This window comes from Pecten maximus, chromosome 3 (assembly GCF_902652985.1).
Source record: "Pecten maximus chromosome 3, xPecMax1.1, whole genome shotgun sequence".
NCBI classification, from domain to species: domain Eukaryota; kingdom Metazoa; phylum Mollusca; class Bivalvia; order Pectinida; family Pectinidae; genus Pecten; species Pecten maximus.
In genome coordinates this window covers 20,165,668-20,178,478 of record NC_047017.1, presented here as the reverse complement: position 1 = coordinate 20,178,478, position 12,811 = coordinate 20,165,668, and the positions used below count along the sequence as shown (strand labels likewise).

General features: G+C 36.5%; 1 protein-coding gene across 1 annotated transcript in view; it reads right to left on the bottom strand.

The window, feature by feature from the left end:
• LOC117323514 (ubiquitin carboxyl-terminal hydrolase 34-like) overlaps positions 1 to 10,318 on the bottom strand; it is a 42,569-nt gene extending 32,251 nt beyond the window's left edge. The window contains exons 1-15 of the mRNA XM_033878778.1: positions 10,110 to 10,318; positions 9,474 to 9,652; positions 8,681 to 8,907; positions 8,114 to 8,229; positions 7,310 to 7,527; positions 6,751 to 6,849; positions 6,275 to 6,357; positions 4,990 to 5,144; positions 4,580 to 4,696; positions 3,195 to 3,380; positions 2,458 to 2,661; positions 1,860 to 2,111; positions 1,217 to 1,405; positions 555 to 683; positions 92 to 214 (exon numbers count right to left, since the gene is read on the bottom strand). Coding sequence (XP_033734669.1) covers positions 92 to 214; positions 555 to 683; positions 1,217 to 1,405; positions 1,860 to 2,111; positions 2,458 to 2,661; positions 3,195 to 3,380; positions 4,580 to 4,696; positions 4,990 to 5,144; positions 6,275 to 6,357; positions 6,751 to 6,849; positions 7,310 to 7,527; positions 8,114 to 8,229; positions 8,681 to 8,907; positions 9,474 to 9,652; positions 10,110 to 10,208 — 2,376 coding nt within the window. The 5' untranslated portion in view covers positions 10,209 to 10,318. The remainder of the gene's footprint in view (positions 1 to 91; positions 215 to 554; positions 684 to 1,216; positions 1,406 to 1,859; positions 2,112 to 2,457; positions 2,662 to 3,194; positions 3,381 to 4,579; positions 4,697 to 4,989; positions 5,145 to 6,274; positions 6,358 to 6,750; positions 6,850 to 7,309; positions 7,528 to 8,113; positions 8,230 to 8,680; positions 8,908 to 9,473; positions 9,653 to 10,109) is intronic.
• Positions 10,319 to 12,811: the final 2,493 nt, after the last annotated feature.

Here is a 12,811-nt window from a genome sequence, read left to right as displayed (position 1 = left end):
CTTCATTTCCAGTAAAAAGAAACGAACAAGCTAGAATCATATCTTATTAGGCTGGTTCTTTCAAGATAATATTTTGTACCATTGAACTTACAGAGAACTTTCTGCGGTGTCGAGGTGTTCGGGAGAGTGCCTCCACTATCTGGAGAGAGTACATAAGTTTGTGTGGAGCATTGGGTGCTAGTAATGTGTCCCAATGGTCTGCCTTCTCAGGACTCTGTTGAAAATACAACACATACCAATCAGGAGCTATCCAATATAAACTCACAACAATAATACTGAATGTAAAAGACAGGATCACTTTGGGTCACCTTCTGTCCTGAACCAAAAGATACATGTATTTAACTGGATGTATAGGTGCTAGCTTAAGTTATGAAAATCATTAAACACCGTTGTAATACACTGATTCCAATACACTCTTAAGTAATCAATATCAAATTTAATGAACTGAAATTTCATTTTAATAAACATGTATCTTAAAATTCTAACTAGCTCTTACAGAAAAAATTATTTTGACAAAGTCAAAGACAAAGTAGAATTTGTTATAGTGGACTCACCTCCTCAGAGACAATACTGTTGAAGCCCTCAAGCATACTTTGGTTGGTTGGTAGTAACATAAGAAGTTCCCACACTTTCCGAGACAACACACGCGCCTTGGTCTGTAGGCCCCATCGCTCCTGGCTTTCCTGTCATATTACAAACAATAATACTTCATCTCTTGTTATTTACTTTAAATGTCAAATTTCAAACAAAAACACTTATCTCTTGTTCATTTAATTTAAATACAGTTTTATTTCAGACAACAAGTCTCACATATCTATGAAGACTGACATCTAGAGCCAACACTAAAATTAAAGTGCTGAAAGCCTAGAAAGACTTCCTGCAAGATAACTATCTGGAATCAACAGGTGGATGTCATGTACTGTATTGTCCAGCATATGTATGTGTGACAATCTAGTGTTGGGCCAGAAGGAAAAACAGATTAATCCTCCATTTTTTTTAATTCTCAACAAATACTTCCAAACAAATTCCAAATGTTTTTGCCTGAGAATAATATTAGTACATATATATTTACTCATTTGAAAGAGTTTCCCAAACTGAATTATTTAATAACTTATCCCTATTCTGTTGTCATTATCATTAAATTATGTCATTATTTAGTCCATACCTGGTACAGACACAATGAAATGAAGCTGTCTCTAATATGGGTAGTATTTACCATCTCTGTTGAAGTGAAGTCCAACTTTCCAAGCCTCTCCAGTAAAGTGAAGAGCTTGCTGAAGTGTGGCTCCTGTATCATCAGCATCACAGGCAGCTTGCTGTGGGAGGGTGCAGGCAGACAGGATGAGGGGATACTGCCGTCCATTTTACGTTGGGGTCTACTGGCACCCACAGACACAAACACAAGCTGGAACAAAGAAGATCTGTGTCATACACAAGTAAATCATTTAAATCCCTACACTAGTAAGTTCAAGGCATTGTGTTGTGTATTGGTTTGTTCTTGTTTAACGTCTATTAACAGCCAGGGTCATTTAAGGACGTGCTATGTTTTGGAAGTGGAGGAAAGCTGGAGTACCCAGAGAAAAACCACCAGCCTACGTATACGGTCAGTACCTGGCAACTGCCCCACGTAGGTTTCGAACTCGCAACCCAGAGGTGGAGGGCTAGTTTAAAGTGTTGGGACACCTTAACCACTGCTTCCATAAGAGCATAAATCACTTTCAATGAACCAATTGGAATCATTATCACATCACAGAATTTCTATCCATATTTTGATCCCATTAAGATTCTGAAACTCAAGTTTTGCCAACAGTATAAATAAAGATACGAGATATTGATACCACATAATGCAGCCACAGTACCTGCATGTCTTTGAACTGCATATCACCGAGTGATTTCTCATCCATGTCTACAGTGAGGTCTTGTCCTAGGGTTATCATACGGATGGGGCCATCACCTAGCATGGCACCAAGTATTGGTGACAGCATCGTACTGCTGTGGGCACCCTCTGCCTGATGTCGGGCTAGTTGTTGTTTGTGAAGCCCCTCCCACCACCGTGTCACCTCTGCACGTAACTCTGCCACCAAGTCCGTTGATGACATCTCTAACTGTGTCTGTAACAGAAATAGATAATATAGGTAATTTGTAATAGCAGGCAGGAATTAATTAAATTCCTGAGGTTAGGTAGATATTTCACTGGGAAACCCTTTTTTTGGAGTATAAGGTTAGTTTCTTTGAACTTCAGTCATATCAATATTAAATAAATCATAATGCATAAATTTATTTTTCTATTGTGCTTTTAATAACCTAAATGCAAAAATCTCACTTCTCAAAATTGTGACATTCATATATGTATTTCTTGTATATAGATGAATAAAATGTATGGATTTACAATATATTTGAAATCAGGATTCATTGTATAATGGGCATAAAAATGAACCGATTCTTTTGTTAACAGACCTTGTCAGTCATGCCTGCTGGCTGTAGAATCACTCGCATCATTGATGACTGTTTGTCATGGATGGAACGTTGGTGACTGCGGATTCCTTTCCCGTCTATCTGCCAGTTTCTCAGGTGGTAGGCGTACCGTTTCCTGAATGCCTCCAGGTGGTTTTTCAATAGCACCAAACCTCTTTGAATGACTAGTAAATTTGTATCTGGATTCTGAGAATAAACAAAGAAATATTTCAGATTTAATTTTATCAAGTAAATAAAACATTAACATTATTTAGCATCTAGATTAATTTAGGAGTTTTGTTTCTTATATGATGACTTCCCAACTACAGTCCTAACTCTGTTGAGATCTTAAACAGCCTGAAAGAGTCACTTCGATGAGATCTGACATAGGTTGTAAGAGTTCTGAGTCTGGATAAGTTACCTGGTTAAGATCTAGATCAGAGTGTCTGCATGAATTATCTGTTGAGATCTAACTAGAGTCAGGATGAGTTTACCGGGTTGAGATCTGCCCGAGCCTGATCAGTCTGGATGATTTACCTGGTTGAGATCTGCCAGAGCCTGAATGATTTACCTGGTTGAGATCTGACGGAGCCTGAATGATTTACCTGGTTGAGATCTGACGGAGCCTGAATGATTTACCTGGTTGAGATCTGACGGAGCCTGATCAGTCTGGAAGAGTTACCTGGGTGAGATCTGATAGAACCCAATATTTACATGGTAACAGAGCCTTAAAGATTTACCTGGTTAAGATCTGAAAGAGCCTGAACAAGGCTGTCCATACATCGCTGTACAAATTCCTCCTCTTTCTCCAGTTGACCGTTGCCGTAGTTGATGTAATAACTGTTGAGAATCTGTATGGCAGTGATGCTGACGTCCGTGTTTGTAGCCTTCAGGGCGATGTTCCACAACTGGTCCATACCACAGACCTGAGACAAATACAAGATACAACATTGTACATGGGAATAAATGACCTTGTGATGTTTCAATACCTCTGATAACAGGTAAAATTCAAAGACATCATCTTTTTAAAAGAAATACTTTCATCTGAAATCACCTCTGAATTCATTGTGATGTAAGACTGATAATTGTTTTCAATACCTATAGGTAAAAACATCGCTTTAAATGTTATTTTATGGCATTCAAAAAGTTGAGACAAACCTCGTTATAGCAGTCTCTTTCTGGATTCATCAGACAATAATTTGTTTTAAAGAGGCTTACCCGCAGCCGGACCGGTAAACGGCACATCTCCGATCACTAAATAAACTTCAGTACACGTTTCTATTTGACAAAATTAGAGGCTTTCCGACTTTATTTCTTGAAAACAATTACAGAATATGTATTTAAAAGACGTTTTAAAACTCAACCTGAGAGGGAAATGTATGGAATATAACGGCAAATCTTCTTTGTAAATCGCCGCTGCCTTTGAAGTTATCACTGTGCGGCACTGTGCACGTGCTTGTTTCTTTGATGTGTCAATCAAATTAGACTTATTGCGGGTTGCGATTAAATAAATAATATTTAAAAATGAGGTTTTAATATCACTTTTCAGCGTTTTATAAGGAAAATAAAATGAAAAACTCAACAATTCCAACAATCTGTCATGTGTAAAAAATCTTTTTCTATTAGCCAATTTTTCTGATCTCTGCGGGCTTGCCTCTTTAACCTTTATACAAATAATTTACACAATATCGTTTGAATACAGTAAACATACATATAATGCTTCAAGTGTACATGTATTTTAGTGGAAATCTTATTTTAGCAATTTTTGCACTTGAAGCATTCCGCTAAATTCTGATTATGCTAATTATAGTTTCTGTAAATAGTTTTTGATGGCAAGCATTGCGAAAGTGCTAATTCTAGATGGCATTAATCTTTTCTATATGGTTTTGAACTAAAAGTTAACCAAAATAAGCACTTTTACAGAATGTTGTACACAATTTATGACCATATGATGGAAACCACAACACAAGTAGTGTGGAAGTGAACTACATAAATCTTTATATTGTACAGGTGTTATGACAGAAAGCATTTATCTATCAGTATGAGATAAAACTTAATATTGTACAGGTGTTACAAAAAAACAAATATTTATTTAACAATATTTAAATAACAGAAAAACTTTCACCTGATCCTCGGTCAGCGACTTATCGAGAGATGCATTGGCAATCCTTGTCAGATGTGATAACTGCTGAAACAGGTTCAGGCCAATCATACTCATGGATACTGGCTTCAGTTGGGGCATCTGTGGAAATTGTAAACATAAAGTTGATGCTACGTGCTGACAAGTAATTAACACTAAGATACTGTTAATACCCCTACTTACAAATGACAGGATTATTCAACACTAGTGTAGACTTTTATTAAACTGAACTTCCTTACTTTACTTTTGTACTATCTTTATGAAGTGTGTATATAGCAGAATCAAATATCCTCCATAAATGCTACCACAGTGAAATATTCAACATCAATAAACTGTTGCATTACATAAACTTCCCTTTTTTTCTTTGTTTTTAGTTTGTCATCGTGTCACAATACCTTTTCTAAAAAGATGTGTTTAAATGTTTCCAGGCCCATAGCATGGTGGTCTTTACTCTTTGCCTGGTTGAGAAACCACTTGAGACACTCATCGGAACACTCCGTGTCCAAAGCTATACAACGCCACAGGGTGTCCACCTGCTCCAGATTTAACCCTATGCAATGAAAAATTAGACGGATGTAATTTCTTGAAATTTTCAACACATGTATTGATATTGCTTACTAATAATTTCACATATGATTTAAACAAAAGAAAGTTTCTAAAACATGAAGGCTACCACTCCTGCCTCAATGGAACAGACCTTTGGTTTAATTTGTTCAACATCCTATTTAACAGCCAGGGTCATAATAGACCTAGTTGCAAAATGTATTATCAGTCTATGGAATCAGCTCATACCAGTAAAGTAAATTTTTGAAAAATAATTGAATTATTCTTTTTTCCAGAAAAAGAATTGTGTTGGGGCTTTACTGTGTCCTCAGTGACCCAACCCTAGTCCACTTGACCACAGTCGAGTGTCCCTATGGATCGTCACATTACAGACCGGAGGTTAGACCACCCGATAGTAATACTGTGTGCGCAAGGATGGTTTCATCATAGGACATGGACAAGAAATTAAGGAATAATTGAGAGGGCGGGAGAAGCAGGAGTAAAGACAGGGACAACTTCTGAAAATAGTGATAAGTCTAAGGGATTTCTCATATGGTTGTACATCTTTTACAAACAAGAGAAACAGAAAATGCTACTCATTTAAATTTTATTTTTTTATCTTATGATTAACATATTCAGACTTTTTTTTTTTTTTTTTTTAGAAAAGTAGATTTACTGCTATTCCACACTGATGACAATCTATAAGATAAATATAATTTTATTTCCATTTAAAAAGAAATAATAATCACTCTGACTTTTTTTCTACCTGTACCACAGTCTTAAAATGATGTGAAAAAAAGTAATAATTGTAAATTCAAAAGTTTGTATTATTTTCATGCCTATGGATATTGTCCTCAGTGACCCGGCCCTAGTCCACTTGACTACGGTCGAGCGTCCCTTTGGATCGTCACATTACAGACCGGAGGTCAGACCACCAGACAGTAATACTGTGTGCGCAAGGATGGTTTCATCACAGGACAAACAAAAAGCTGTCATAAAATGGCTAAGTATAGAGAGTGAAATAGTTCTTTATTTTTACTCTGCTATTCATAAATTCAGCAAAAATCATTAAAATACCTGAATGAAGTTTTTGAGAACAATAATATATTAATAAAACTGATAAATGCAGAAACTTACTAAATCCATCAGGGGATCCCATAGCTGAGAACACACAGGTGAGGAAGTCCAGTCGTACTTGTACCTGTTCTTTGTGACTGTACCTATGTAAAAGAGGACAAATATAGATATAGTAGGAGTTTCAATATGATACAGATTTTAAAAATAAATCACACTGAGTTGTTAATAAGTATCAAGTAGCTTTGAGATGTAAATTAGTGTCAAGTTGCTTTGAGAAGTTAATTAGTATCAAGTGGCTTTGAGAAGTTAATTAGTATCAAGTGGCCTTATTATTATTATATATTAAGGTGTAACTGTAATGCATCAACATAAACATGGTTTTTAATATTTCTAGTATCCCACACGTCGGACTGAAACCACAAACTACAAATAAGATAGACTTTGTGGTGGCCAATCCTCTGTTGATCTCATTAAAATCATCCACAAGTATGGAAAAACCATCACTTAATAGACAGACACTCCAGCTGGTGACTTACATTGCTGTGATGGTAGCATTGCCCGCCTGTATCGCCTCAGTGTAGTACACCAGGTTGATAAAGAAGTGACTCATCATATGTAGCTCCTTTTCTGCCCACCTACAATTGAAAAATATATATTGTACATTTGGATTTTCTCCCTCAAATACTTACCATTCATGGATTAATTAATTTCACATCTATATCACCAGTATTTATTCATCCTTCAATGGACAATAAATATGGTTTGTTGTGTATTTCAATATTCACAATCACAAAAAAAAATCCCCTTGTACGAACTGGGAATAAGCTATAAACTCTTAACAGATGCATATTTGTTAACATTACACTGATAATCGTATTCAAGGATAAGATAAACACATTTTTTTCACAGATTCCATTTATAATAATATTAAAATCACTTTTCTTCTGCAAAATTCTGATTATTAACGTTGCTTCCAATTCTTGTCATAAAATTTCTTTGAAAATATTTTTGTTAGTTTTTAGGTTATTGAAATTTTGACAAATGCTTAAACATACAAATTTGGGTAGGGTAGTTATAAGTGCAGAATAAACTTACATGGTGACATGGTGTGTATCTGCCCCACTCCTGTATGGTTGGAAGGAACTGAAGATCTTTTGGAGTAGTCGCAGAGATACCACAACCGATTTGTTTTGAGAGAGATTTTCTATGCAGGCTTCAATAAACTTCATCTTGATTTTTCTGTCTGTAGAATAGCATACCAGAGTACAAAGTGCTTTCTCTGCCTCCATAGCAAGACCCTCTGGTAACATATGCTGCAAATTAAAACCAAACAAACAATTAAAACTCTGCTTGAAGCACACTAATTTATGATGGCCTGTCTAAAACCAAATAAAAGTTCAGGTTTACCTACTTAACGTAAATTTTCATGCTGACCAAGAGATAGAAGCAATTACTTTTACAAATACCCTTTCTTTGAAAAGTAGAAGCATATGCCTCCATGCGTTCAATCTGAATTTTTTTCTAGTCATGACCTGAATTATGTAGTTCTGTTTGTTCTTAAGCATTATACAACCTTGTTCCTACTTGTAAAGTTTCAAAATACAGCAATATCTGTATCAATGTTAAATACAGCGATGTCTGTATCAATGTTAAATACAGCGATATCTGTATCAATGTTTAATACAGCGATATCTGTATCAATGTTAAATACAGCGAACCTGTATCAATGTTAAATACAGCGTTATCTGTATCAATGTAAAATACAGCGATATCTGAATCAATGTTAAATACAGCGATATCTGTATCAATGTTAAATACAGTGATATCTGTATCAATGTTAAATACAGTGATATCTGTATCAATGTTACAACTGATTTACTGTGGAGAAGTTTCACTCACTGCTGTTTCCTCCTGGACAAGATCCCAGAGCAATGTATTTCCTTTACCACATACATCGTCAAACGGGAAGTCGGACGGGTGGCAGGGGAACATCTGCTGGGGGCGGTGGTGAATCACTGGTACACAAAATGAAATGAAATGAAAATTACACTCCCTGAGCAATAAGGGAAACTAAAGAAACAACCAATCTTTATATAATTATTGATCAAACTAGTGAAAGGCAGATCTTTTAATTATCATGGATCAAACTGAGGAAAGACAAATTTTATACTATCGTTGATCAAACTGATGAAAGGCCGATCTTATAATTATCAATTTTACTGATGAAAGACAATTATCAATTTTACTGATGAAAGACTATAATTTAATTAAGGAAGTATAACAATTTTTAGTGACAAATACCCTTAAATTGGCATACCTGGTAGTTATACATTATCATTTCAGCATTCTATAATGGCAATATTCTCCTACAAGCTACTTTTACTTTTGTATTTATTGTTATCATCATATCACAGAAATAGTATTCTCTGAAAAGTTAAATGCTTCCAAGGATCTGATGCCACTAACCATGTGGCATGTGTGTGTGGTACATCGAGGCGAGACTAGATAGGTGTTGCTGCATCTGGTGGGGATTAAAAGATCGGCTGGCATCAATCTGAGCTAGTTCCTCGTCACTGATGAAGTCCTCACCCTCAAAGTCGGCCATATTCTTCTCTGATTTGGTGCTGATGTGTGAACTATGACAGCTGCCCTCACCATCATCAGGACTCATAATGTTCTCTATGTACTCTCGGCTGTAAGTTAAAATAATTACAAATACTAGTTAAAATAATTACAAATACTATAAATGGTTGTAATGACTTTTTATAAAACTTACTGATAATTAAAGAAAAACATGGTGCTTCTGTTGTCAACTAGTTAATGTGAATCAATTGGATAAAATATATTCCTTTAAATGTATTCTTTTTCTTTGTCCTCAGTGACCCGACCCTAGTCCACTTGACCATGGCCGAGCGTCCCTATGGATCGTCACATTACAGACCGGAGGTCAGACCACCAGATAGCAATACTGTGTGCGCAAGGATGGTTTCATCATAGGACAAAGAACAGGTTCTTTAGTAAATTTACTTATCACTCAAAACACTAATATGCAGTTAAATCAATCTGACTACATCAACTTAGCCGGACTTCTTTCAGTCTAGTCAATAAATCACTGTATTCTGTTAATTTTTACTTACTTCATATCTAAACTTTGTCAAACTTTCTTTGCTCTTAAGAAACCAAACCTTTCCATTCCTAGTCCTTAATTTCAAAGTAAACATAACTATTTCTAGACATCAAAAGATAGAACAAGTGTTACCCTTGTATGTGTCTCTGCCTTTGACGCTGTACTCCCACTTGCTGTATAAATGAGGAACAGTCAAATATCTCTGTCTCCTGTCCAGGGGTGAGACCCCCAGGGGAGTGGCCTCCTTCAGTCTGCTCCAGTCCACTGTCTTGACTACCACCATGCATGGCCACGTCCGACTCGATGGACTCCTGTCAAACAGATACACTGGAGATAAGTTTGCTTTGTTACAATTAGGGCTATTCCAGCAAAATACATATCTTTCAAGAGGACCCCAGAAATGGAAGAAATTCTACAAAAGGTATATTCAAGAGAAAATCTTGCTAATTTAACTGAAATATTTTAAATAGATTACTTCTTCAGCGATTCTTTTTCCAACTAACCTGGAGTCCCCTTGTTAGGCTGATATTTCACTGGAATAACCCTTTCTATCATTAATTACACGACTGATTTTATTTCCACTGAAACCCTGAAGCTGCCTTAATATTCATTTTCATTACATCCTGTGTAAGATTCACTTTCAAAGGTATGATTTCCAAAATATGTTTACCAGAAATATTCCAACTACTTAACCAAACACTCTTTTTTTAAACTGAAAATCAGCTGCCATCATTCCAGTTTTTTCACCTAACTATAGTGACTGCCTACCAAAGATGTGTTGGCAAGATCTTCCTGTTTGCCATGCTCCTGACTAGCATCCTTTTCTTCCACCTTTGTCTTCTTCACTGGCTTCCGGTCGATCTTCATTGGACTTGACTTTCCTCTGACCTTGACCCTTGGGACGTTCGCTGCGTCGTCTAACCTTCTGCTGACTCTGTATGGCCAGCTGGTGTGCCTGGTGTAAAATCCTTTGCTGCTGTTGGTGATGTTTCCTCAGAATCCTCTGGGCCATCTGGTAGGACATTTTCCCCTCGTGGACCATTCGAGCCTCATCCTCAAAGTCTGAACTTCCTTCACTATCCTGACAAGCATGCTTCATGTGCACCAGTTTAGCTTCCTTAAGAAGTTCCTCATCTTCAGAGTCCTCTAGATATTCTGAATCATCCTCCTCTTCCTCTTCTTCCTCCTCTTCTGACGTATCATGGTGGTGTGCATGGTGATGGTTGCAGTGGTATTTTGCTACAGCTCGGCGATGAGCCTGTAACAAGTGCTGTCTGTGCCTACTGTCGGCAACCTCTCCTTCCTCAAGCTCCTCATCCTCACTAGACTCGCTCCCATCAATCTCACTGTCGCTAGCCTCACTATCACGCCTGGGACGCCGAATTGGATGACGATGAACATGTCTGTGGTCATCAGACTCGCCGCTGTGGTCAAGTTCACTGTCACCACTGTGACCATGCACACCCTCAGAGTCAACATCTTCCATGTGTTTTTCCTGCTGACCTTCCTTGACCTTCTGGACATGGTCTTTACTCCTTGGCTGCTTCTTAGCAGGACTTCCCCTTTTTTGGGATTGTAATTTTGTCTGAAATTGTCCAGAACATAGAAGAATAGTTATGTCGTTTATTGTTTTCCTGCTTCTATATCTATATCAAAAACAACCAAATCTATCCTTAATTAACAATGGACAACAGACAAATTCTTCTTTGCATTATTTAATAATATAATTACAATTCTTTTAATTCTTAAAATAAAAAGTCACCTCTCGTTAAACAAAATATTGACAACCTTTAACGTCTGATACTAGTTCAGGGTACACAAACTGACTGACATAAGCAATGATGTGATGTCATACCTTATTACAGCATTTTTCACTCTCTCCGTCCTCGGACATCTGAATACTCTCACTACTACTCATTTCGTGCTTGCCAGCTTTCCCTTCACCTGTCAATAGACACAAGCTGAAATGTTTGATTCTGCTCAAGGATTCAATCAAAGTCCTCCCGAAGTTCTATATTACGATTTCAGTTTTTGAAGGTTTCAGCTCTTAAAAAGCCAGGTAATTCTTTTTGGATAAAAGAAACTGAAAGAAACTATATTATTCTACATCTGTCCTCCTTTACAAATAATTTCATTGCTTATTTAAAAGGACATCAGGAAAAAAAGCAAAATTACTTTGATAAAATCTATGCCTGAATGAGGATTATATGAGTTTGGTGCCTACCAGCAATGAAAGTAATGCCAAAATGTACAGAAAAATGACATTTTGTACACAAATATCATCTGTCTTTGCAGTAAATAAGTGATACTTTGGGGCAAATTGAGAGTTTTTAGGATTTAATACATGAAGCACTTTGTTTTCACTTGAGAGTAAAACTGCCATATTAATGTAAAGATTATATTCCTACTTGGGAAAAATACACATTTCCCATTAAGTTTCAGTTTGACAGCCTACACTTTATTCAAACAAGGAATGTCCTTTAAGTCTACAGTATTTTCAACATTTTAACAGTCAAATGGCAAATCATAGTAAACTATAAGAGTTATAAATGTTTAACGTCTTTAAAGTTTGAATGAATGAGATTTATGAGCATTAACAAGTTATCTGCTCCCTATGGCATACCTTCATGCATGTCTTCATCCTGCTGCAGGGCTGTATACTGGGCATGAGCTTGAGCATGATGCTGCGACACAGAAGTCTGGGAGGCCACGCATGTGTTCCAAATACATTTGATCAGGGCAGAGGCAAGATACAAAGTCTGAAAATAGTACGGCGATTAATTTATACCTCATAAGTAATGATGAAATAACAATGATAAAATTCTTGGTTGATAATGTCTACTGAGTTTAATGGTAGGTTTTTCCACCAAATTATCTAATGGCATATCCTTGGAAACAAACTGTGCCCCTATCTTGACCAACTAGTATTTGTTTTCATATTTTTATTCCTATCTTATGAAACAGCTTATCAGAACATGGAAGTATGCCTGGTGGTTTCGTTGAGACTACTCTGGCTTCTTATTTTGAGTTATCAGATATACTGTACTTGCAACTCATGATTTAATTGTCAGTTTTTCTCCTGTTTTCTGACACTATAATGACGAGTGATATCAACAGTTAAAGTAGGACTTTCCTATCAGGTTACTTGACCCCACAGAACTTACAGATTCTGTGTGTGATGTAGGTTCCAAAGCTGACACGAGTCGGAGTAAATGCTGGACTGGATGGACATCAAGGTTCTTGATCAGTGGAATCAGGATGTCATACACTTGTTTACTACAGTGTTTTAACTGAAACAATAAAATTTCAGAATCATTATGACAATCACTCTATTGCTACACACAGTTCAAACCAAAACCAAATCATGAAATCAGTATTTAAGTGTTATGTTAATTATAACTTTCACATGTCTTTGTCTGAATAATCTTTCCACAGGAGCTGATTATGATGGTGATGTTCATCAGAAGAAA